We start from the raw sequence: 26642 nt of genomic DNA on the forward strand, positions 1-26642 counted from the left end.
TGAAAATTGCGCTGGGTAGGAAGGTCTGGCCCCAGACCAAAGGCCTGGCTGGGTGGGGAAGATGGAAGTCACCAGTGAAGGACTCATGAGTGGACCTGGCACAGTCTTGTTGCAGCTAGGCCCTGTGGGGATGTCTTCTCCCATAACAAGAGTCCCCAGCAGGGTCTCTCCAATGGAGGGGGGACACAAAGAGCAGGCCAATCCTTATGACTTCTGGTGCCTGAGCATCTGTGCCCCCCATCCCTCACTATGGGGTTGGGGACAACAGTTCTGTGGGTGGTCGGGGTTGTGCACAGGGCTGAGGGGGTAGGAAAAGGGCAGGGAGGCGGGTGAGGGAAGAGGCAGAAGGGGGAGCAGTGCATCCCACCAGAGCTGGGGGCAGGAGGTAGAGCAGGGGGTGAGGGATGAGGGGGAGGGTCAGAATACAGGGAAGAGGGTTAGGGAGACTGGTTGCCCGGGTTGTAAGGTGGGGGAGGCTGGAGTATACCAGGTCTGGGAGGTGGAGTAGAGGGTTTGAAGGGCTGGGGGTTTGGCTGCCCAAGGCTGGGAGGCAGAGCAGAAAGCTGGGGATTGGGGTAATTCCCTGCCAGTGCAGCTCTGTGGGTTGGCTCAGGGTGGGGTGGTACAACCCACTGAAGCTTGGCTGCCCCATCTGTCCCACCTTTTCAGGGGGCCCAGAGCCAAGCCCCCACACACACTTTGCCCAGGGCCTGGCAAAGTCCGTGACCAGCCCTGCTGTGAGTTCACAGCCCTCGGTCTGTGCCCAGGGTAGAGGGAGGGCCCGGGCCCCCCTACCCCTGCTGCCCTGAGCCCCGGTGAGTGGGGAGCTCGGCTAGAGGAGTAGGCCACAGAGGCAGCGTACGGAGGACTAGGCCAGTGGGCCGTATTTCCCCTAAAAGAGGGGCATTGACCTTTTGGGCTAGGCCCAAGTGGGCTGATCTATGCCCCGGACAAGGGCGGCAACCCCAGTCGAGGGGGGGGGCCCCCGACACTGACCATCTGAGCTAAGGCTCTTGGTGCCATAGCAGAGCCTCCAAGCGTTAGTTTAACAGACACCTGAGGACTCCAGAGAAACCAGGGGACAGTTCCTAAGTCTGCAGCATGAATGAGCGAGGGCCCAGTGGGTGTCAATAGACCCCATTGGGTATCAACATATTCCAGGTTCCTTTGCACCAGAACAGAGATGTCAATCACCTGCAGGAGCAGCCCCGTTCACCACTATAAGATATGCAAATGGTGAGCTCCCCTCCTCCCATCCTGTGCACCAGGCCCTGCTATCTCTCCAACTCCCAAGCAGAGCAGTGACCACGCCTGAGCCCGTGACTTCCTTTGTCAGAGCAGAGGGGCCCGTCCCCCTCCCTGCGCTCACATTCATCAAGAAGTTGAGCCAAGAACCGAGCTCCCAGCCCAGAGACACCGGCTCAGAATGCAGCTACCCCAACTTCTGCCTCTGCTGGGTAAGTGCCCTGCCTGGACCCCCAGACCGTCTGTTGTCCAGCAATACCCTCCTCAGAGCCTTGAATCTCTGTGCCCCCCTTCCTTTCTCCTGCCCAGAGGTCTCATCCCATCTCTTCTCTTCTCCTCCAGCCTCGCTACAGATGCTCCTCCGGCCGGTGTCCCCTGCAGGTAACAGCGTCTCCCGTCCTTATCTGGGTGCTTGTGCTGAGGTGGGGGGAGTTCTGCCCATGGGGATTAGCATCTTCTGTGGTGTTTGGAATGATAATTTGGGGTCCCTGGGGCCAGGCTGCCCCCTTCAGGGGCATCTCCCATGAACTTGCCCTAGTAGCAACATCCGAGACCTGGGAGAGTGACCATGGCTGTTTGGTGAGTCACCACCAAGGCCACAGAGGGGCAGCTGTCCCATCCTTACCTGATAATTATTTAGTGGGTACCAGCCTAAGGTGTCCCCATGGGCTCTCCCCAGCCCCTCATGGGCACTCCAAGCAGAGAGAGCAAGGGCTGGACAGGCCATGGAGACTGAGCTCCGCCCTCCACATGATACTGACTGCCCCTGGCCAAAGCCCATGGCTGTGGGGCTGTGTGTTAATGGGAGGTCTCTCTGCCCCAGCTCAGGGCTCCCACAAAGGGCTCAGGGCCACAGCCCGACTCTTGCAGCAGCAGATCAACAGCTGGTTCTGCAGATACCCCAGAGGAAACATGATGGGTTGATAAACTCCCCCCTCCCTCCCCCACACACATCCGCCAGAGCTTCCTCATTTCTGCTCGGTTCCTTCTAGCTACTGCTGGGCAGGCCGGCTGGTCGGCTCAACCTCCCCAGGCACAGGCAGGACCCTTCCCCCCACAGATCCACTCTGTGTCCTTGGTGGCAAAGGCAGATCGTGTCCTGGGTTCTTGGCCTGGTCCCTCAATTGCTCCTCAGCACGGTTTGGGTCTGCTGGAAATGGGCAGTAGGGCAGCTCCTAGGGGCAGCAGGCTGTGGGGAGAGGGGTGTGAAGTTGCCTGGAGGGGGGTGGGAAAATGGAATGTGCCCAGCCTCATGAGGGATTAGTCCATCTTATAGTGGGAACTGGAGCTGTTTAGCATAGCAGAGAAATGACTTTGTAAACAACAAGTCGTTATGTGGACCTGTAGAAGCTAAAAAAATAAAAAATTCTAGCTTAAAAAACAACAAATAGTCTAGTAGCACTTCAACAACTAACAGAACATGCAGATCAGGGCTTCTCAACACGCTGTCCGTGGTGAGTTTTGGGTTTACGTGGGGCTCAACACGTGGCTTGTGGGTGGGAGCTAAAACACAAAAGGAGTCAATGTAATGGTCTTCTGGCATTTTAGTAGTTAAATTTCTGGACTGTCATTGCTCATGGAAAGTGCTGCCATATGGGTGGACGTCAGGTAACTATTGCACTTTATTCATATCAGCAGAACTGACTTGAACAGGCCCCGTGTGTTGTGTCGTCTTGCCTTAATCTTTGCCTATAGTCACTTATATATCTCAATTTATATACAGCCACGCTTAAGTTGGCTCTCAGTATGTGTCATTTTGGCCTCCAGGGCTTCCAAAGTTGAGTAGCCCTGATGTAGATGGTAGATGTGAATCCCTCTATCTAGAATGCTTTTTTTTCTTCAAAAACACACTTCCAAAAAAGGGGGTTGGAAGATGTTATGCAAATTTGCCCTTATTTAGCATATCTTCTTTTGGAAGCTGTGGGTAGTCTAGACATGCCCTTAAAGACTAAATAGTTACAGGGGCTGGTAAAAACCATTAGTTTGCACTTGGAAAGGGAGATGACCAACACCAGATTCTACTCAGACATCAAGAACCATTAGCACCTTCATTGTTTGCTTGGTTGATAATGTGAGAGCCATCCCATGTCCTCATTCAAACCATTAGCATAAGAATTAAACTTGTGAATGAAGTTAAGCTCCAACCCTTCTCCGTGTATTTGGCTTGTGGAATTGGTCTGAAACAAAACAGCGACTTGGAGATCCATTAACGAGTGTCCAGGCAGGTTAAAGTGTCTGCCAGGTTTCTGTGTGTTGTCTTTTCGAAGATCTGATCTGTGTCCATTCATTCTTTCCTCTATGGACTGTCCAGTTTGGCCGATACAAATTGCAGGGGGGCATTGCTGGTATTTGATGCCTAGATCATATGAGTGGAGGTGCCATTAAATGAAGTCCAGTATTGTGAGCCCTCTTCTTCACATGAGATGAGATTGAGTGGGGGGAAAACAGGGGAACCCTCCAAATAAAAGGAGAGTGACGGTATAAAAAACTACTTAGGAACACTGGAGGGGTGGGACAGACGTGGGCTGGGGGGCAGGGCTGGTGCAGGCTAGGGGTGGGGCAGGAACAGACTGAATGCTGATTGCAGGAGCTAGGAAAAGAGCAGTTTTACACTTCCTCCCGTCTCCCTTCCAGCCCCACCGCCTGCCCCCGAACTCACTGTGAGCCCACAATACAGCATTTTCCTACCTGGAGAATCTCTCACCCTGACGTGCTCAGCTCCCAGCACTGCCACCGGGATCTTCTTCTTCAGGGATGGCCAGAGAATCGACTGCAGAGAGCTCCAGCGGTCTCAGGACAATGTCACATCTCTTCAGCTGTCGAGTGTGTCTCACGCACAAGCCGGAGCGTACAGCTGTGGTTACTGGAAGACAGAATCTGGGCGAAACATCTCATCAGAGAGGAGCCAGAATATCCACATCTCAGTGACTGGTGAGACCCCCTATTGCCTGCTGTTAACTGGCCCCCTACACTGGGCGATACAGCCTGGTCACTTGGCTCCAGACAGGGTTCCCAGGGGTCAGTTTTACCCCTGTCTCTGGTCAGTGTCAGTCCCTGTGTCCCTGGAGCACCCGGCACTTTGAGGTTATGGGGAAGGGGAGCTGGCAGGGAAACAGGGATGGAGTTTGGGGGCGGGAGATTCCAGGAAAGCAACAGAAGCAGCTTCAGTTTATAGCATGAGTTGATGAACTGGGATGTTTAACTGAAACCCAGATTTGGGGCTAGGCCTGTAACGTGCGTCAGTGTCCCAGAAACATCGACTCTGAGGCCAGAGGGGCCGAGTGGTCATCTGCTCTGAGCCCACTGAGCGCAGGGACCAGCCCTGAGTGAGCCCTGCCTGGCACAGGGCAGATCCTTTAGAAACACCCCCAGGCCTGGTGGGAAACTGCCAGTGATGGTGCAGCCCTGTGCCCTGCTCTGGGTGCTGGGGGTCAAGACTGAGGCATCTTGGCCTGATGGTGAGAGCAGGGCAGGACTTGGGAACAAGAGAAGGGAGGGGCAGACGGATTGAATCAGAGAGGAGCCAATCCATCCCCATCACAGTGATGGGTGAGACCCTGTCTCTCCTGCTGTTTGCTGGCCCCATGGCAGGGTATGGCCACACTGTGGACAGGGTCTGTCCCTGAGCTCAGGACAGGTCCACCCATGTCAGTTAACCCCCCCCCAATCTCTGCAGTGGCAGTGTGGGGATGCAGGGGAAGGGGGAGTAGCAGGAAGATGGGGATGGGAGGATCCCAGGTGAACAACAGAAGCTGAATTGACCCAGATCTTTCAGAAAACACATGCAGTGCTGTTTGGAAAATTGCCCCACACAGGGTGCCAAGAGCCCGGACAGAGGCAGCCTGGCCTGATGGTTAGTGCTGGGCCAGACCTGGGAACAAGAGCAAGGCAGGTCAGGGACAAGTGGACAGGGTAGGAACAGGCTGGATGCCTATGGCAGGAACCAGGCATGGGGCAGAGCCCCTCACAGCAGCAGGATGTATCAGTGTCCCAGACGGGCCATTTCCTGGCTTCAGGAGCGCGTCCCTGCCAGTCATGTGACCCCAAGCACTGGGTGGCCCCACAGGCCGTCCTATGGGCCTGGCCCCCCAGGATCACTGAGGGGCTGGTTCATCCCCTGCCTTTAGGTTGATGGGGAACATCAGAGACCCTGGTTCCCTCCTGGCCGTGCCTTCCAGCCCTGCCCCTCCCAAGGGCCCTCAGCTCCTCACGCTGGGTCCCTGGTCACCTGTACAGGGCTCAGGGCATCCACCCTGGCACCCTCCAATAGTGCAGCTGCCGAGCATTGGCAGGGACAGAGAGCTGTGTGGTAGGGCTGGGCTGCAAGAGGAACGGGGGGGCTGGGAGGGCTGGGAGAAGTTCTGGGCAGGACTGGCTGAGGAGTGAGGGGTTACTTTGGGGCACTGCTTCTATGGAGCTCTCACATTCCTCCCTTCCAGTCCAGTCCTTCTAAACTCACATTGAGATCACCCTACCCAATCCTCCTACGGGGGGAATCTGTGACCCTGACGTGCTCAGCTCCCAGCACTGCCACCGTGTCCGGGATCCGGTTCTTCAGGGGTGGCCAGAGAATCGGCTCTGGAGAGCTCCATAGATCTTGGGATGGTGTCACCACCTCCCTCGTGCTGTCGAGTGTGTCTGAGATACACACCGGCGATTACAGCTGTGAATCATGGAGGACAGAGTCTGGGCGAGAGATCCCATCGGAGAAGAGCCGAGCCATCCACATACCAGTGACTGGTGACGCCCCCTATCACCTGCTGTTAACCTGGCTGTGGTGGGGGGTGTCTGCTCCATGCAGAGGGTGATACAGCCCAGTCACTTAGCTCCAGACATGGTAGCCAGTTCAGGGTCAGGGGATGGGGATGGAGGGGGGATACCAGCAAGCAACCAGCAGCGTCAGTTGACCGCAGGACTGGCTCAGCTGGGGTGTTTCATTGTAACCCAAATTTCAGGTCAGGTCTGTGACATTCGTCAGTGACACAGAAACGTCCGTTCTGGGGTCAGAAGGGGCGACTGATCCCCAGGGTTCCTGCCAGGCTGAATGGCAGGGCGGCCACGCAGCTGCTTAATGCGCCCTGCCCAATGGCTTTGGGCTGCTGCACATGGAGCTGCCTGACTGGGGAGGGGCACTTCTTCCCAGCTGTAGCAGCTCCTTGTGAGGGGCAGGGGAATGTGCCTCTCCCAACCTGTGGGTAGGGAACAGAAGGAGGAGGGAGGGAGAGGCTGGGAGGAGTCTGGGGGGCTGGGAGATATCACTTAACAACTTCTTCCAGAGGGTATCCCAAGCCCCTCTACCAAAAAAGAGCTTGAAAAAACGAACTGCCATCTCTGATTCACCGACCTCTCAGTCTCCTGTGGCCTTGCCTGTGAGGCATTTTTTCTACCACCTGCCCTTACTGTTTCTTCCCCTGGTCCTCTTGTCTTTTCCAGGCCCTCTCCCAGCCCCCCAGCTCACCGTGTCCCCCCAGGAGCCTGTGTATCTCACTGGGGAAACCGTGACCCTGACGTGCTCAACTACCAGCACGCCTGCTGTGTCCAGGATCCAGTTCGTCCGGGACGACCAGCAAATCCACTCCCAGAAATACTCCTCACCTCAGTCCAATGACACCCATTCGATTCGCCTGTCAGGGGAGCCTGGGTCGCAGGCGGGGTTGTACAGCTGTGCATTCTGGAAGATAGAGTCTGGGCGAGAGATCCCGTCGAAGAGGAGCCAGAGGCTCCGCATAATAGTGACAGGTGAGTCCCCGACTCCTGTTGCTCCTTGGCCCTGTGGTGGGGTCTCCCTCTCCGATGGGTAGGGTGAGACTCAGCCTGGTCCCTCAGCTCCACACACGGTCACTCACTGGGGCTGTTCAACCCCTGTCTCTGGCTCCCGGGCTGGGTTGGAGGGTGGGTGTGAGGGGTGCTCTGGGAGTTGGGAGCTCCCAGGTGGCAGGAACATTGGAAACCTTGGAGAAGGTTGATGTCACAAACCCCAAATCCCCCCTCACTGGTGAGGGGCAGGCCCTGCTGTGAGGCCCGCAGGGTCCCAGGGGCTCCCAGCTGATCAGTGAGGTTTGTCACTGCTGAGGGGGGAGAGGGGAGCCCCTGGGCACTGCTGAAGGGGAAGCTCTCAGCTCTGGGCACTTCTCAGGGGGAAGATCACAGCCCTGTCATGCAACAGATGCTAAGGATATTGTCAGAGGAGGGCTCAGTACCCAATCCTCCCCCCACCCTAATCCAGGGCACCTCAGTGATCTTCCATGGCATCCCCAGAGATGTGTCAGTTCCCAAGAGAATGACCGGAAGATGCCAGAGACCACCCATCTTCAGCCTGAGCAGCCCAACCGGGGGATCTCACAGAGCTGGGTCACACATGGGCACAGGGAGGGGTGGGACTCAATGCACCGAGTTTCCCATGGAAAATTCCCCTGCCTTTTAATTCATGAATTTTGCATGCGGTGAACGTGGGATACTTAGACTTTAGGAAGCCATGTGACACTGTTGCGCATGATTCATTCATCAATAAACTAGGCAAATAAAACTGAGATGGAGCTACTGTAAGGCAGATGCAGAACCAGCTGGATAACCGTTCTCAGAGAGTAGCTATTAACGGTTCACAGTCCTGCTGGAAGAGTGGAGCAAGTGGAGTTTCACAGGGGTCTGTTCCGGGACCGGTTCTGTTCCATATCTTCACCAATGATTTAGATATTGGCATAGAAAGTACAATTATTAAGTTCGCAGATGATACCAAGCTGGGACTGGGAGTGCTTTGGAGGACAGGGTCATAATTCAAAATGATCTGGACAAGCTGGAGAAATGTCTGGAGGTCAATAGGATAAAGTTTAATAAGGACAAAAGCAAAGTGCTCCAGTTAGGAAGGAGTCTTGCAGAAAGGGATCTAGAGGTCAGAGGACAAGAGAAGTCATTCTTCCATTCTACTCTGTGGATTAGGCCTCATTTGGAGTATTGTGTCCAGTTCTGGGCAGCACATTTCAGAAAAGATGTAGAGAAATTGGAGAAGCTCCAGAGAAGAGCAACAAAATTGGTGAAAGGTCTACAACATGAGCTATGAGGCAAGGCTGAAAGAACTGGAAAAGAAAAGGAGAGGGGACATGATGGAGGTTTTCAAGTACTTAAAAGGGTGTTACAAGGAAGGACAAATATTGTTCTCCTTGGCCTCTTGTCACGTTGCTGAATTGGAGGGAAGCAGCCAGATCGCTGCTGCACCCCTAGGTGGGGGTGTTGGCCCCAGAAATTGGTATGGGGGGATTGAATGGGAGATTATTGTTTGTTGATCTTATGTACGCTATTTATGTGAATGTATAATGTCTATGTGTGTAGGTAGGAATCTGTAATCTATGTGGAAGCTGAATATTTCTGTGAATGTGGTTAAGCATGGCTATGGACAGGCTGAGTAGCAAAGCCCTGTGGAACAATGGCCCTTGATGGCCCAAAGACACACCTAAAGCAGGAGGGCGGAGACCCAAGAGCTGCCAGCAGAGAGAGGCTGAGGACCAGGTGACCGGCTGAGACCAGAAGAGGCCAGGAAGGAGTATAAAGAGGCCATGTGGTCAAGGCCATTTTGGTTCTCAGCTCAGCACTTCATCCCAGAGGCAGCACTGCAGGGATTGAAGAGCCCGGAAAACCTGTGAACCCATCCTGATCGTAGGATGTGCAATAAGGACTTTTAAACGAGCAGCTGCAACATCTCTGCTAGAGCCTGCATCGAGAACTGGGAGATTCGGTGCATGTAACGTACTGTACTTTAATAACCTCACTCTCATGCTTTTCTTTCTTGTAATAATAAACCTTTAGATGTTAGATTCTAAAGGATTGGCCCAGCGTGATTTGTGGGCAAGGTCCAGAGGGTAAATTGACCAGGGATCTGTGGCTGGTTTCTTGGAACTGGACAGAACTTGTTCGGGGTAGGTGGGATTGGGTGCTAGGACCCCCCACCTGTGTATGAGGCCCGGGGCCATCTGGGGCACGGATATTGCTGGGGTGTCGGAGGGGTTTTGCTCAGGAGGCTTCAGGCAGGTTGCTGAAGCGCTCTGTGAGACTGGTTTGTGGCCTGTGTGGAAAGGTCACCAGTCGGGGGCTGTAAGAAGCCCCGGATTCGAGCAATTCGCCCTGAGCGGATGCCCTCAGCTGTGCCCAGACACGGCCCGGTCGGTCACAGTGGCGTAGTCGGCAGGATCCACAGATCTTGGTCAATTGAGCTTTGGGATCAAGACCCCACGCTGTCTAAATTTGATTTTTAGTACTGAGAGTGCGGTTGGTTAAAGGGCAGCCGAAATGAGTCAGCAGCGCCCATATGAGAGCCTGAGCACAGAGGCTCTGAAGGATTTGTGCTCACAGAGGGGCATTGGCTTCCTACAGAAGACTACTAAGCAGCAGCTGACAATTTTGCTGCTGCAGGACGACCTGCGTGCCAAGGGGCAGCCCCCACCCGAGGCTACAGATGCGGTTACAGAGGAAATCAAGAGGCAACAGGCAGCGAGAGAAAGGGAGCTAGAACACGAGAGGACCCTGGCAGAGATACGTGCAAAGGTGGAGAGAGAGGCCCACGCACGGCGCATGGAGGAGAGGGCGGCGGAGGAGAGTTCCCAGCGGCGCCAACTCCAGATACTGGAGGCACAACAAAGGGTCCAGCAACCTGCGAGCCCAGCCCCGCTTGCCAACAAGAGCTGGGAGAGGATCTGTCCCGTCTACAGCGATAATGACGATATCGAGGAGTTTTTGGCCACCTTCGAGCGCATCTGCAACGTGAACCAGATCCCAGACGAGCAGCGCATGCCTGTCCTGAGGACCAGACTGACTGGCAAGGCCAGGGAGGTATTCAATGACATGGGGGAGGAGGAAGCATTGGACTACTGGCGGTTCAAGGACTATGCACTGAGGCGGTTCAGGGTTACCCCTGAATCCCACCGGGTTAAGTTCAGGAGTTTTAGGATGTCCAATGATTGTTCTTATGTGGAATGTGCCCATAAGCTGATGGGCTTTGTTAAAAGGTGGGTGATGGGGGCAAAAGTAAACGGGGATTATGAGAAACTGCTGGATTTGGTCACCCTGGAGCAGTTTCTGAATGTGGTGCCTGACGAGGTCAGGGTGGCTGTGTGTGATCGAGAGCCCGAATCGGTCCTACGGGCTGCAGAGATTGCAGATGCCCACACCCAGAACAGGGCGCGGGATGGGCACAGACCCGGGGGGAAGACTCGGCTCCTATCCCCCCAGTCTAAACGGAGGGAGGGGTTCAGGAGCAGACCCGGCCCAGAATCCATCGAGGGGATGCAGAGGAGCCCCGAGAGCAGGGGTGCCCCCCTCAGGGATAGGCAAGCCAAGTGCTATCACTGTGGCCGATCTGGCCATATAAGGCCTGACTGTCCAGACCTAAGGAGCGGCCCCAGGCCGGGGGCTCCCAGCCGTTCTATAAGCACCAATTCAATTCCAGTGTGCACGCAGGCTGGGCTCTTGGACCCCAGCGAGGCCCCTGACACCGCCCTGAGTCCAGATGTGAGCGATGCAGTAGCTAATGTTAACAATGTAATCTACGGAGGAGTGAGGGGGGGCAGTGAGCTCACCCGGTATGGCAGGACGGAGGCGTGGAAGGGCAGTGAGAAGTTTATGGGGGAGGCGAAGGTCAATGGAGTTAGATGCAGTGGCTGGCGAGACACTGGCTCGGACATCACAATAGTCAAGGGGCACCTGGTGAGACCGGAGGACATGGTGCCCGGGGACAGTATAACCATAGTGGCCTTGTCGGAGTACTCGGTGAGCCTGCCTGTAGCTAGAGTCCATCTTGAGTGGGGGAACTTCAGGGGGCAGGTGTTGGTGGCTGTCCGGGACTTGATTCCCGCGGATGTCTTGGTGGGGAGCGGATATGCCCAGCCAGGTTAACGTGGTGACCAGGTCACAGAAGGAATATGGGGGTGAAGCCGATGCCCCGGCAGGTAGCAGCGGGGCGGAGGGAGATCAGGCCCAGAGTGTGCCCCAGGCGGGGGAGGTTGAGAGGGCGCCCGAGGGGGCGGATGCTGCTCCAGCGCTGAGGGGCACACAGCAGGAGTTCCAGGAGGCCCAGCAGAGCGATGAGTCCCTGGAGAGAGCCAGGGAGGAGGCCCAGAACCAGACCCCGGCTACGGAGGAGAGGGGCAGATTTCTCATACAAGAGGGGCTGCTATACAGGGAGCCCCCCCTGAGGAAGAAGGGTTCCCAGGCAGCGACGCGCAGGCAGCTGGTGGTGCCGGAGGCGTACGGGGAGAAATTATTGAGGGTGGCCCATGACGGTCCGTTCGCAGGGCATCTGGGAGTGGGCAAGACTTGTGACAGGCTGGAGCAGAACTTCTACTGGCCGCGCATGTTCGGGTCGGTGAGGGAATATTGCCGAAGCTGCGAGTTGTGCCAGAAGCGGAAGGGATCCAGGGGGCCCCGCAAGGCGCCCCTGCAGCCTCTGCCCATTATTGGGGAAGCCTTTGCCCGAGTGTCAATGGATATTGTGGGCCCGCTTCCGAGGCCCTCCAGGAATGGGAAGAAGTACATTCTGGTAGTGGTAGACTTTGCTACGAGGTACCCAGAGGCCGTGGCTCTGTCCAACGTGGAGGCAGAGACGGTGGCAACAGCCTTGTTCACTGTGTTCAGCAGGGTGGGTTTCCCCAGGGAGGTCCTGTCTGACCGTGGGTCGAACTTCATGTCCGTGGTGTTCAGGCAGTTGTGGGAATTGTGTGGGGTCAAGCACCTGAAGGCTGCCCCCTATCATCCACAGACGAATGGGCTAGTAGAGAGGGTCAATGGGACTCTGAAGTCCATGCTGAAGATGTATGTGGACAGGCGCCAGAACGACTGGGATGTGCTGCTGCCTTACCTGTTGTATGCCTACAGGAGTGTGGCCCAGGACTCCATGGGGTTTGCTCCCTTTGAGCTGCTCTATGGGAGGCAGGTCCGGGGGCCCCTGGACTTGATCCGGGATGCCTGGGAAGGCAATGTAGAAGTGGCAGGACAGCCAGCGATGGAGTCTGTGACTCAGTTCAAGGACAGGCTGAAGGAAATGATGGAGTTAGTTCGGGAGAACTTGAGTGACAGCCAAGGGGCCCAGAAGGCCTGGTATGACAGAGATGCCGTGGAGAGGGCATTCGAAATAGGGGACTTGGTGTTGGTGCTGGACCCAGTGAGGAGGAATAAGACGCAGGATGTTTGGAGCGGGCCCTATGAGGTAGTGGAGAGGGTGAACGAAGTGACCTATGACCAGTGAGGAAGGCCAGTGGCCGGGGTGGGGTGCAAACGGTGCACGTGAACAGGATGAAGGCGTACATGGAGAGGGGGGTGAATGTGAACATGATCTGTTGTGCTGAGGAGGAAGCCATGTCCGTCCCTTTGGTGGATATGGTGGCGGAGAGTCAGGAAGAGACGCCCCTCGAGAGCATAGAGATGGGGGAGGGTTTGACCTCCCTGCAGAGGGGGGAGTTGCTGGCGCTACTGAAGCACCACCGGCGAACGTTCTCCAACAGGCCGGGGCTCACAGACAGGATATCACATTCTATCCACACGACAGGGCCCCGGCCAGCACCCAGCAGAGCTTATAGGGCCAAGGGGGAGATGCAGAGGCAGATTCAGGAGGAGGTGGAGAGCATGCTGGCCATGGGCATAATCACCAGGTCCCGGAGCCCCTGGGCATCCCCTATTGTGATGGTACCTAAAAAGGACAGGACCATGAGGTTTTGCGTAGACTACAGGAAGTTAAATGCTATCACGCAGCCTGACCCCTTCCCCACCCCCAGGATAGAGGATCTGTTAGATACACTGGGGGGGGCAAGGTTTATAAGTACTCTGGACCTGACTAGGGGGTACTGGCAGATCCCCCTGGATGCGGATGCGCAGGAGAAATCTGCATTCATAGTGGAGTCTGGCCTGTATGAGTTCAAGGTGCTGCCCTTCGGCATGCGGAATTCCGGGGCCACCTTTATGAGGCTGATCAACGAGATCCTGCAAGGGCAGGGGGGTTTCGCCATGGCCTATATTGACGACCTGGCCATTTTCAGTGACTCCTGGCGGGACCACCTCAATCACATAGGGGCAGTGCTGCGGCAACTCGGGGAGGCCAACCTGACTGTCAAGGTGTCCAAATGCAGGATGGGGGCTGCCGAAGTGACCTATCTGGGGCACAGGGTCGGCAGTGGGGCGGTGCGCCCCGAGCCCCTGAAGGTGGAGGCCATTAAGAATTGGCCGGTTCCCCAAACAAAGAAGCAGGTCCAGGCGTTTGTGGGCCTGGCCAACTACTACAGGAGGTTTGTGAAGGGGTTCAGTGAGGTTGTAGCCCCGATCACGGACCTCACCAAGAAGGAGAGGCTGGACCGGGTGGTGTGGTCAGCGGCCTGTGAGGAGGGGTTCCAGAGCATAAAGAATGCCTTGGCCCAGGAACCCGTGCTGGCCAGCCCGGATTTCAACAAGCCCTTTTGGTTGTGCACCGACGCCTCTAACATTGGGTTGGGGGCAGTGCTGATGCAGGACGGGGCGGGGGACAGGAGACACCCTGTGGCGTACCTCAGCAAAAAGCTGTCCCCCGCGGAGCAGAATTACGCTACAATTGAGAAAGAGTGTTATGCCATCGTGTGGGCTGTCAAGCAGCTCAAACCCTATCTGTACAACAGGAGGTTCACTGTGCTGAGTGACCATGCCCCTCTGGTCTGGTTGCACAAGGCCAAGGGGACCAACTCCAGGTTGCAGCGCTGGAGCCTGGCCCTGCAGGAATACGACATGGACATTGTCCACATAAGGGGGAAGGAGAACATTGTGGCGGACGCCTTGTCCAGGGCGGGGGAACCCATGTGATGCCCTCAGTGATGTTATTGGCACCACTTCCTGCATCAATTTTGCGTTGGGGGTGTCACGTTGCTGAATTGGAGGGAAGCAGCCAGATCGCTGCTGCACCCCTAGGTGGGGGTGTTGGCCCCAGAAATTGGTATAGGGGGGATTGAATGGGAGATTATTGTTTGTTGATCTTATGTACGCTATTTGTGTGAGTGTATAATGTCTGTGTGTGTAGGTAGGAATCTGTAATCTGTGTGGAAGCTGAATATTTCTGTGAATGTGGTTAAGCATGGCTATGGACAGGCTGAGTAGCAAAGCCCTGTGGAACAATGGCCCTTGATGGCCCAAAGACACACCTAAAGCAGGAGGGCGGAGACCCAAGAGCTGCCAGCAGAGAGAGGCTGAGGACCAGGTGACCGGCTGAGACCAGAAGAGGCCAGGAAGGAGATAAAGAGGCCATGTGGTCGAGGCCATTTTGGTTCTCAGCTCAGCACTTCATCCCAGAGGCAGCACTGCAGGGATTGAAGAGCCTGGAAGACCTGTGAACCCATCCTGATCTTAGGATGTGCAATAAGGACTTTTAAACCAGCAGCTGCAACATCTCTGCTAGAGCCTGCATCGAGAACTGGGAGATTCGGTGCATGTAACGTACTGTACTTTAATAACCTTACTCTCATGCTTTTCTTTCTTGTAATAATAAACCTTTAGATGTTAGATTCTAAAGGATTGGCCCAGCGTGATTTGTGGGTAAGGTCCAGAGGGTAAATTGACCAGGGATCTGTGGCTGGTTTCTTGGAACCGGACAGAACTTGTTCGGGGTAGGTGGGATTGGGTGCTAGGACCCCCACCTGTGTATAGGCCCGGGGCCATCTGGGGCACGGATATTGCTGGGGTGTCAGAGGGGTTTTGCTCGGGAGGCTTCAGGCAGGCTGCTGAAGCGCTCTGTGGGACTGGTTTGTGGCCTGTGTGGAAAGGTCACAAGTCGGGAGCTATAAGAAGCCCCGGATTCGAGCAATTCGCCCTGAGCGGACGCCCTCAGCTGTGCCCAGACACGGCCCAGTCGGTCACACCTCTGAGGACAGGACAAGAAGCAATGGGCTTAAACTGAAGCAAGGGAGGTTTAGGTTGGACATTGGGAAAAACTTTATAACTGTCAAGATGGCTAAACACCGGAATAAATTGCCTAAGAGGGTTGTGGTATCTCCATCCCTGGATATTTAAGAGCAGGTTGGACAGACACCTGTCAGGGATGGTCTAGATGGTACTGGGTCCTGCCATGAGGGCAGGGGACTGAACTTGATGACCCCTCGAGGTCCCTTCCAGTTCTAGGGTTCTATGATTTTATGGTACCTGGGCCTAGGATCCCTCCCTGCTCTGCCCTTCCCTGGCTCCTCCTCTGCCTCAGTCACCAGCATCCCAAATAAGAATGGTCTCCCTGTTGTCATTTCCAGGCCCCCTCCCAGCCCCCCAGCTCACCGTGTCCCCGTCGCAGCCTGTCTACGTCGCTGGGGAAGCCGTGAATCTGACGTGTTCAGCTGTCGGGGCGCCCACCGTGTCCGGGATCCGGTTCTACAGGGACAGTCAGGAAATCCTCTACAAGGTACTCCCTTCGTCTCGCACCAGTCACACCGAGTCCCTGCCACTGTCGAATGTGTCTGCAGTCAATGCCGGGGAGTACAGCTGTGAGTCCTGGGAGACAGTGTCTGGCCGAGAGATCAAATCCACGAGGAGCCGGACCAGCTCCATAAATGTGACAGGTGAGTCCCCCCGTCTCCTGCTCTTTGCTGGCCCTTTCTGGGGTGTCTCTGCTCCATGCCCTGGGAGAGACACACCCCAGCACTCAGCTCTGCACAGGGCCATCCAGGGCTACAGGGTCAGATCCAGCCCCCATAACTGGTCAGTGTCACTCCCTGGGTCTCTGGCTTTGGGATTTGGGGGGGGGGGTATTAATGCTACTTTCCTTCTAGGGGACTCCCAGCCTCAGCCATGTGTAACATTGGGGACCTATAATTAAACATTTCCCCAGCCTGCCCTGTCTCTGGTCAGCATCAGACCCTGTCTGATATGCTGGGGGGAGGGAAGAAGGTAGAAATGGACCCTAAGGGCAGGGAGAGGTGCCCAGCAAATTTGTCACTACAGGGCATGGCTGTTCGGAAACCTGACCAGGAATCCTGTGTTACATGCTCAGCCCTTCCACTCCATAACGATCATCAGAGGATGGATCCCGTTCTGATGTCCCCCCTTTACCAGTTCACCTTCACCGGGATCCCCACAGCCCAGCGAGAGGGGAGGGCGAGATCCTGCTGTTGTGCATTGGGCACCACCAATTGCAAATCTTACTCTGAAAGCAGGGACCTGGTTTCCAAAGTGCTCCTGGTGCCAAGGGAGTGACCAGGTGTTCCTCAGTGCTGGGATAGAGACCACCCGCCCTTCATCCCTTCTGTGCCCTGGGCAGCCCAGACAGCAAATTCTACACACCGAGGCCCTGCCCCTTCGCGGTAACACATGGGCACAGGGCAGGGTGGGGCTCATAGGGGGGCAGGGTGTTTCTCCCAGAGAACTCTCCATCCTGCTCTTGTTCCCCAGCCGTGTTCCCAGCCTGGCTGCCCGGATTCTGTTTAGCAGAGCCTGGGGCTTCCTCCTTCCCCCCGCCTTGCACTGACCCCTCTCCTAGAGGCTCCTTCCCTCAGCACCATCGTCTGCCCTCCCTCTGCTCCCCAGACCTGTTATTCTTAGCCACCCCTCCCCCGGCCACATCCCAACCTGGCACAACTCCCCCAGCCAAGGAGGGGAGCTGGTCTCTGATGCGGTCCCATGTGAACAGGAAGGATCTGGAGTCAGTGTCCACATGGCAGATAGAGAAGGGCTGGGGGTGGATGGTCCCTGAGATCCAGGAGAGTTCGTCACAAATCCGAGAGGCAGAAAAATCTTTGATTCCACGGGCAGGATGCTCAACAGTGACATTAACCGGCTGGTTCCATTCATGATTCTCCATCTCTGCAGGTCACGGCTTCCGCTGGGTCCGGGAGCTGGCAGTGGGCAGTTCCTTCTTCCTCATCAATGGCCTCATCTTCCTGCTCTCCCACTGCTACTTCTAGATCCAGTTCCCTGGCTTGTTCTGCCGAGGGGCCCTTCATCCTGCCTTGGATTCTCCCCACAAGTTCACCCATTTGCTGCAATCACTCAACTTGAATTTCAACCTGGAGGGGGAAGTTCTGGTGGAAAATCAAAGCGTGAGACCTTGGAAACACCCTCAGGGTCTGAAAGGGCTTTGGGCACCATGAGCATTTCAGCCACCAACCGAACTACAGCTGTGTCCATGCAGGGCATGACCCCTTGTTCAGAGCTGCATTACTCCTGTGCTCCGAGATTGCTTCTTTAGTCTGAATGTGACTCCCCAGTATTCACACCCCTGCGAAAATGTGGGAATAACCTCCCAAGCCACACTGGCGAACCACTTCACAGAGGAATGTACCAGAGAAAGCCACAGAGGGAGATAAGGGTGGATACAGCCGGGTGGGTGGCGGAGTGGCACTGTATGTGAAAGATAATGTATCATAGAATCATAGAATAATAGGACTGGAAGGGACCTCGAGAGGTCATCGAGTCCAGCCCCCCGCCCTCAAGGCAGGACCAAGCTCCGTCTACACCATCCCTGACAGATGTCTATCTAACCTGTTCTTAAATATCTCCAGAGAGGGAGAGTCCACCACCTCCCTTGGCAATTTATTCCAATATTTGACCACCCTGACAGTTAGGAATTTTTTCCTAATGTCCAATCTAAACCTCCCCTGCTGCACTTTAAGCCCATTACTCCTTGTCCTGTCCTCAGAAACCAAGAGGAACAAATTTTCTCCTTCCTCCTTGTGACACCCTTTTAGATATTTGAAAACCGCTATCATGTCCCCCCTTAATCTTCTTTTTTCCAAACTAAACAAGCCCAGTTCATGAAGCCTGGCTTCATAGGTCATGTTCTCTAAACCTTTAATCATTCTTGTCGCTCTTCTCTGCACCCTTTCCAATTTCTCCACCTCTTTCTTGAAATGTGGCGCCCAGAACTGGACACAGTACTCCAGCTGAGGCCTAACTAGTGCAGAGTAGAGCGGCAGAATGACTTCACGAGTTTTGCTTACAACACACCTGTTGATACAACCTAGAATCATATTTGCTTTTTTTGCAACAGCATCACACTGTTGACTCATATTCAACTTGTGGTCCACTATGACCCCTAGATCCCTTTCCGCCATGCTCCTTCCTAGACAGTTGCTTCCCATCTTGTATGTATGGAACGGATTGTTCCTTCCTAAGTGGAGTACTTTGCATTTCTCTTTATTAAACCTCATCCTGTTTACCTCTGACCATTTCTCTAACTTGCTAAGGTCATTTTGAATTATGTCCCTATCCTCCAAAGAAGTTGCAACCCCACCCAGTTTGGTATCATCTGCAAACTTAATAAGCGTACTCTCTATCCCAATATCTACATCATTGATGAAGATATTGAACAGTATGGGTCCCAAAACAGACTCTTGAGGAACTCCACTCGTTATCCCTTTCCAGCAGGATTTAGCACCGTTAACAACAACTCTCTGACTACGGTTATCCAGCCAATTATGCACCCACCTTATCGTGGCCCTATCTAAGTTATATATTGCCTACTTTATCAATAAGAATATCATGCGAGACTGTATCAAATGCCTTACTAAAGTCTAGGTATATGACATCCACTGCTTCTCCCTTATCCACAAGGCTCGTTATCCTATCAAAGAAAGCTATCAGATTAGTTTGGCATGACTTGTTCTTCACAAACCCATGCTGGCTATTACCTATCACTTTATTACCTTCCAAGTGTTTGCATAGGATTTCCTTAATTACCTGCTCCATTATCTTCCCTGGGACAGACGTTAAACTGACCGGTCTGTAGTTTCCTGGGTTGTTCTTATTCCCCTTTTTATAGATGGGCACAATATTTGCCCTTTTCCAGTCTTCTGGAATCTCCCCTGTCTGCCATGATTTTTCAAAAATCATAGCTAAAGGCTCAGATACCTCCTCTATCAGCTCCTTGAGTATCCTGGGATGCATTTCATCAGGACCTGTAGAATCAAATGAAATAAAAATATTAAGTGAATCAACATGTTCCATAGAATCGCTATGGATAGTAATTCCATGCTCCAATAATAAGAAATTAGCAGTAGGGATATATTACCGACCACCTGACCAGGACAGCGATACTGACATTGAAATGCTGAGGGAGATTAGAGAGGCTACCAAAATAGAGAACTCTATAATAATAGGGGATTTTAATTACCCACATATTGACTGGATACATGTCACCTCAGGAAGAGAAGCAGAGATAAAATTTCTCAATGGCTTAAATGACTGCTTCTTGGAACAGCTGGTGCAGGAACCCACAAGGGGAGAGGCAATTCTCGATTTAGTCCTGAGTGGAGCGCAGGATCAGGTCCAGGAAATAACCGTTACAGGACCACTTGGGAATAGTGACCATAATATAACAACATTCAACATTCCTGTGGTGGGAAGAACATCTCAGCAGTCCAGCACCCTGGCATTTAATTTCAAAAAGGGGAATTACACAAAAATGAGGAGGTTAGTTAAACAGAAATTAAAAGGCACAGTGACTAGAGCCAAATCCCTGAAAGCTGCATGGAAACTTTTTAAAGACACCATAATAGAGGCCCAACTTAAATGTATACCCCAAATTAAAAAACATAGCAAGAGACCTAAAAAAGTGTCACCGTGGCTTAACCACCATGTAAAAGAAGCAGTGAGGGACAAAAAGGTATCTTTTAAGATGTGGAAGTCCAATCCTAGTGAGATAAATAGAAAGGAACATAAACACTGTCAAATCAAGTATAAAAATGTAATAAGAAAAGCAAAAAAAGATTTTGAGGAACAGCTAGCCAAAAAGTCAAAAAGAAATAACAAAATGTTTTTTAAGTACATTGAAGCAGGAAGCCTGCTAAAAAACCTGTGGGTCCCCTAGATGATCGAGCTATAAAAGGAGCAATCAAGGACGATAAAGCCATTGTGGAGAAACTAAATAATTTCTTTGCTTCAGTCTTCACGGCTGAGGACATTGGGGAGATTCCCGAATCTGCACCGTCCTTTGTGGGTGATGAATCTGAGAAACTGTCCTGGATTGAAGTGTCATTAGAGGAGGTTTTGGAACAAATAGAAAAACTTAATGTTAACAAATCTCCGGGACCGGATGGCATTCATCCAAGGGTTCTAAAAGAACTCAAATGGGAAATTGCTGAGCTATTATCTGTGGTTTGTAACCTATCCTTTAAATCAGCTTCCGTACCTAATGACTGGAAGGTAGCCAACGTGACACCAATATTTTAAAAGGGCTCTAGAGGCGATCCTGGCAATTACAGACCGGTAAGTCTAACTTCAGTACTGGGAAAATTAGTCGAAACAATAGTAAAGAATAAAATTGTGAAGCGTGTAGAAGAACATAATTTGTTGGACAAAAGTCAACATGGTTTCTGTAAAGGGAAATCCTGTCTTACTAATCTATTAGGGTATGTCTACACTACCCCCCTAGTTCGGACTTGGGGGGGTAATGTAGTCATATGGAGTTGCAAATGAAGCCCGGGGTTTGAATTTCCCGGGCTTCATTTGCATAAAGCCGGCCGGCGCCATTTTTAAATGCCGGCTAGTTCGGACCCCGTGCCGCGCGGCTACACGCGGCATGGACTAGCTAGTTCGGATTAGGCTTCCTAATCCGAACTAGCTGTACACCTTGTTCCAGCAGTGTGGATCTATGAATATTTGTGCATCTCAAGTCAACTGCCTGCAAACAAACGCCATGTGGCTTAAGTGCTCCAGTAAGTCTGAGGCCAGCTCTTCCTTAGGCTGCAAGTGTCATATATATAGTAGCCCAATGTCTGAGAGTCTGTAATGCTGAAATGCTGGCTGTTCCCTCTGGGCGGCGCTGTTGCCTGAAATGCTGGCTGTTCCCTCTGGGTGGCGCTGTTATCCTGAAATGCTGGCTGTTCCCTCTGGATGGTGCTGTTATCCTGAAATTCTGGCTGTTCCCTCTGAGTGACGCTGTTGCTGAAATGCTGGCTGTTCCCTCTGGGCGTCCCGTGCTGCATGGGGAGTGCGGGGCCCAAACAGCCACGTGCGCTGCTTACTCCCCTGCAGCGACCTGGCTGAGCGCTGCAGAAGTCAGCCGAGTGCGACTGTGGGAGACGAAGGGAGGTGGAGACGTGCGGCATGAGAGTGGCTCCAGGCCCCACTCCCTCACCATGAAAGTCACGGTCCCACCCCCCTTCGCCTCCCGCCATGGCACTCGGCTGACTTCTGCACCGCTCAGCCGGGCCACCGCGTGGGAGCATGTGGCACAAGCGACCGTTTGGGCTCCGCACTCCCCATGTAGCACGGGGAGTCTGGGCCGTTTGGGCTTCACACTCCCCCGGGTGAGAGGTAGGAGGGGGAGGAGAAGAGAAAGAGAGAGGCAGGAGGCGGAGGAGAGCTGAGAGAGAGAGAGGAGGAGGCAGTAGGAGGAGGAGAGAGAGAGAGAGACGGAGCGAGAGACCGGAGGCTCAGGAGAGAAGACAGACGTGGAAGAGAGACCTAAAAATCCCGTCTTATGACGGGCTAATTGGCTAGTTACCTAAGATTCAACAACCTCATAACTGGAGATGAGGCCAAGCCACCGGGGTGTTAGTTTTGTTCGATATCAGAATTAGACTGTGAGAATGTGTTTCATGTTTCTTAATATAAACATTAAATTTGCAAGAGTGTGCTAAATGTTTAGAATCTATAAAATGCTCGTGTGTCGTTGCTGCCTGCGTTAATCTCGCAGATCAAGGCCGCACGTCATGTTATGAGCTGATGTGTAACTACTTGCTCTGTAACTGTGAACACCCACACAGCCTGAAGAGAAGGGTGACCAAGTGTGAAATACAAGTTTACCACAGGAGGGGCTATTTCCTGCCCAGTGAGAGAAGGCCCCTAGACATCAGACAAACCAGTGTGGACCATAAGAGCACAAAACACTTGGCCGTTGGCTCCCCAGATGTATAGACTGGAGACGAGCATGTGACAAGAAGAAACTGGTTTTTGCCTGTTTGAGCTCTGCAGGACCAAAGAGTGTGAACTAAACCAGAGATCCCCAGAACTGCCTTGTGGGTCGGCCTACAAAACCCATTGACGCAGCTCTGTCACTACTTGGGGTGTCGCTTTCTGGCATTAACCTGCAGAGAACTCACTTATTCTATTTTTACCTTACTTTTAGGCTTTGTCTGGCAGAGAGTATGTAAATGAAGTGCTGATTAGCATTTTGTCTTGCTTCATTTGCATAATTTATTTTTGTCATTTTAGCGCAAGATACTTAGCCTCTCAGGGAGAATTGGAGTGCGGGGCTGAGGGTCTGGGGATTTGGCTGCCCGAAGCTGGGAGGCAGAGCAGGAGGCCAGGGATTTGGGCTGCTGGCCCTGGGGTACTTCCCAGCCAGGGCAGCTCTGTGGGTTGGCCCCACCTCCTCCACTTTACCCACAGCCTGGCAAAGTCTGTGACCAGCCCTGCTGCGAGTTAACAACTCACTTCCCCTTCACCGGTGCTTTTCTCCAGCACAACCACGTCCCTGTCTGTGTCTTGGCCCCGGTGTTGGTTTTACTTTCGCTTTCCCATTGTCGTGCTCAGACAGAACGTGAACCTGCCCAGTGTCCGTGGGATAAATGTTCCAGTCCCTGTAGGGTCCAGTCTCTCATCTCTGGCCTGTTTGATCCTGGTGTGTCTGAGAAACCCCTCACTCACCTTGTCTGTCACTGAGAGCCCTTGAATTTTCTGTGTTCGGGATCTGCAGCCTTGAGCAAAGTCTTTATTTACCCCACATTTAGGATGGAATTTCCCAGAGGGAGCTCGCTGTTCGGGGCCAGGCTGCGATCCCACCTTCACACCCTGTCTCCCTGCTAGCTGGGATTATCATGCGGAGAGGTTCTCTCTTGGGTTGGAGCTGTTCTGGCTCTTCTCTCTTGTAAGCAGCACATAGAACATCCCTTCTAGGAAACTTCGCGCTCTCGCCTCTGCTGTCCGAGTTCCTGGCAGATCAAAGGGGCATTTTCAAATGTGATCTCCGTCTTCACAGCGTGGTTGCCGTCTTCACGCATCAGCCTTAACATCGCCCGTGAGTCTGTCTCTGGCCACAGGCTCTACTAGCTCACGCAGGGCGCGCCTCTCTCTGTCATTGACAAAGGAGCGACCAGCTCATGAGCTCAGGCTGCATAAACTGCACAGAGTGAGACAGATTTGTGTGGGGTTCTGGTCCCACTGGGGCCGTGCGCTTGGAGGCTGCATCAGACCCTGTGAGTGAGCCTGCCCAGAACAGATCTGCTCTGTGTCTGTGTGGCTCTGCTGTGGCTGTGAATCCCACCCATGTGCCTTCATTGGGAGAGACCAGAGGATCTGGCCTGGCCTGGCTTCCAGCTCCTCTTATCCAGTGTGGGGTCAGTCCCATCCCATGGGGTCAGGGCAGAAAGACTGGAAACCCTCCTCAGCCCGATCACTGCCAATCTGCGCTAAGGCTCCCGGTGCCATAGCAGAGACCCCAAGCATTAGTTTAAGAGATGCCTGCAGACTCCAGAGGGACCAGGGGACAGTTCCCAAGTCTGCAGCGTGAACGAGCAAAGTTCCAGTGGGTGTCAATAGACCCCAACCCCCGGGCCAGATCCCCAGTGGGTGTAACAGACACTGTGACTTATTCTAGTTCCATTGTACCAATGGAGTCCCCTCTCCAAAACAGAGGTGTCAATCACCAGCAGAAACAGCCCCTTCCATCGCTGTGAGATGTGCAAATTGTGAGTTCCTCTCCTCCCGCCCTACACACCAGGCCCTGCTGCCTCTCCAGCCCCCAAGCTGAGCGGTGACCACGTCTGAGCCTGTGACTTCCTCTGTCAGAGCAGAGGGGCCCATTCCCCTCGCCTCGCTCACATCCGTCAAGCGGCTGAGCTGAGCTCCCAGCTCCCAGCCCAGAGCCAGCATCTCAGAATGGAGCTAACTCACCTTCTGCCTCTGCTGGGTAAGTGCCCTGCCTGGACCCCCAGGCTCTCTGTCATCCAGCAACCTCCCCCCACTCCCCGCCAGATCCTTGAGTCTCTGTGAACCCCCTTTCTTCAACATCTTCTTTCCCCTCCCCAGATCTCTCACCCCCTCTCTTCTCTTCTCCTCCAGCCTCGCTCCAGATGCTCCCCCGACCAGTGTCCCCTGCAGGTAACAGCATCTCCCATTGTTATCCCGGTGCTTGTGGCATGGGCGGAGGATGGTGGTGGGGGATTGCTGCCCTTGGGGATCTTCTGTGGAATATAGAATTGAAAATTGGGGTCCCTGGGTGCCCCATGACCAGGCAGCCCCATTCACATCTCCCGTTAACCTGCCCCAACAGCAGCGGCTCCAGGCTGGAGACATCTCAGAAGCTGGGAGAGCGACCCTGGCTGATGGCTGCTTGGTTGGTCTGAGTCAAGGCTATAGGGGGGAAGCTGCACCCATCCCCATGGGCTCTACTCGGCCCATCTTGGGCAGCCCGAACAGAGACAGAGAGGACTGGACGGGCCACTGAGACCGAGATCCCCTCTCCCCATGACACTGTGTGCCCTGGGCAGGGTCCTTTGCTGTGGGGCAGTGTGTGTGTGTGGGGGGGGAGGGTCTCTCTGCCCCAGCTCTGCGCTCCCACTGGGGGTTCAGGGACACAGCCCCAGGCAGCAGCAGATTAACATCTGGTTCTGAAGAGACCCCCGAGGAAACGTGATGGAAGAAAAACTCCCTCATCGCTCCCCTTCACACATCCGCCCAAGCTTCCTCTTTTTTGCTCAGTTCCTTCTAGCTACTGCTGGGCAGGCTGGCTGGTCAGCTCAACCTCCCCCGGCCAAGGCAGGACCTTACCCCCACAGATTCGTTCTGTGTCCCTGGTGGGAAATGTGCCCAGCCTCGTGAAGGATGAGTCCACCTCGTAGCGGAAGTTTGAGCTATTTAGCATAACTAAGAGCCAACTTCTTAAAAATAGAGTAGAACTGTCGTGCCTTAGAGTGTAACAAAAACAAATGTTGAGAATTGTGAGCTTCTATGTGCACAGCCTACTTCTTCAGATGAGATGAATGTGAATGGGTGGACGGGGGGGGGGGGGCAAATATGAAGGGAGAGAGGATTGCAGTCCCCGTGTTAATGAGGCTAACTGAGAGGTCCGGAAGTGTCCCGTGCTTATCTTGTCACATCAATAGGGTGCTGAATGTTCCGTGAGCTGGTGTTATAACACGTTAACCACGTCACGTCTTTGTTCAAACCAAGGGAGAAGGTGTCAAATGTGCAGATGAATTGAATTCTGGACTCTCTCTCTATCCTTGGTTTCTGAAATTCCTTTGTAGGAGAGAAGCTACTTTTAACTGAGTACCCGGGCAGGATAAAATGATCCCCTGCAGGATTCTGCATGTTGCCATTGCTGATGTCTGATTTGGGTACATTTAAACTTTGTCTCAGAGACTGTCCCGTTTGGCCAATACACGTGGCCAAGGGGCATGGCTCGCACTTGAGGGCAGATATCACAGTAGAGGATGTGCAGTTGTATGGGCTTCTGATGCACTGACTGATGTGGTTAGGTCCTGTGACGATGATCCTTGTGTAGATGTGTGGACAGAGTTGGCACCGGGATGATTGCAGGGGTGGGTTCCTGGGTGGGTCTGATGGAGGGGTGCTGTGTGGTGGCTGCAAAGAATTTGTTTCAAGTCAGGAGGTTGTCCGTAGGTGAGGATTGGCCTTTCCCCAAGGGCTGTGAGAGGGAGGGGTCATTTCCCAGGATAGGTTGTAGATTGGTAATGGGGCATTGAAGGGGTTTAAGTTGTGGGCTGTAGATGATGAGCAGTGGAATTCTGTTTTCTCTTTTTGCCCTGTTTTGAAGTAGTTTCTGTCTGGGCACTCACTCATGCTGAGGGATGCAGCTTAAGTGTGGTAGTATATGATGCAAATATGTATGCAAATGTATGCAAATCGTTTCTTTCACCATGACGGGCATGTATACAAAGATTAAGGCAAGATGACACAACATGGAGGTCCCATTTAAGTCAGTTCTGCTGATACTAATAGAATGCAGCATTTAGCCGATTTCCACGCATAAGACAGCTCTTTTAATGAGCAACAACAGTCCTGGAATGTAACTACTAAAACGAATATTGACAGGACACCATTATATTGACTCTTGTTGTTTTAGCTCCAACCCGCAGGCCGCAAATATATGGGCCTTGTTGAGTATCCCTGCTCTATATTGGTCCTGTAGGTTTTTGTCTCTGTGGGATTGGAGCAAAGCCGGTTGTATCTTAGGGCTGGGCTGTAAACAGTAGATTGGGAAACGTGTCTGGGACGGAAGCGAGAGGCATGCGGGTAAGTGTAGTGCCGGTAGGTTTCTGGTATAAGGTGGTGGAAATGTGTCCATTGTATAAATGTAGGAAGTGGATCTCTCATGTGGACTGATCCAGGCTGAGGTTGATGGGGGGATGGAAGTGGTTTAAATCCTTGTGGTATTCTAGGGTCTTTTTCCCGTGGGGCCATATGATGAAGATGTCGTCAGTGTAGTATAAGTAGAGTTCGGGTGCTCGGAG

At 53.5% G+C, this 26642-nt stretch overlaps 1 protein-coding gene across 1 annotated transcript; it reads left to right on the forward strand.

The window, feature by feature from the left end:
- The first annotated feature begins 753 nt into the window (after window positions 1-753).
- Window positions 754-17974, forward strand: LOC142821204 (alpha-1B-glycoprotein-like). Its single transcript, XM_075912045.2, has 6 exons — window positions 754-1457; window positions 1588-1626; window positions 3880-4176; window positions 6679-6984; window positions 15483-15788; window positions 17035-17974. The coding sequence occupies exons 1-6, from the start codon at window positions 1427-1429 to the stop codon at window positions 17127-17129; spliced, it is 1074 nt and encodes a 357-aa protein (XP_075768160.2). The 5' UTR covers window positions 754-1426; the 3' UTR covers window positions 17130-17974.
- Window positions 17975-26642: the final 8668 nt, after the last annotated feature.

Source organism: Pelodiscus sinensis, chromosome 30, assembly GCF_052426305.1.
Source record: "Pelodiscus sinensis isolate ZL-2025 chromosome 30, ASM5242630v1, whole genome shotgun sequence".
NCBI classification, from domain to species: Eukaryota; Metazoa; Chordata; order Testudines; family Trionychidae; genus Pelodiscus; species Pelodiscus sinensis.

Excerpts from the sequence above, each read along its gene's own strand:
- LOC142821204 (XM_075912045.2), top strand. The coding sequence starts at position 1,427 with ATGCAGCTACCCCAACTTCTGCCTCTGCTGG. Across the intron at positions 4,177-6,678 it reads TATCCACATCTCAGTGACTG|GCCCTCTCCCAGCCCCCCAG; the intron begins GTGAGACCCCCT and ends TGTCTTTTCCAG. Across the intron at positions 6,985-15,482 it reads GCTCCGCATAATAGTGACAG|GCCCCCTCCCAGCCCCCCAG; the intron begins GTGAGTCCCCGA and ends TGTCATTTCCAG.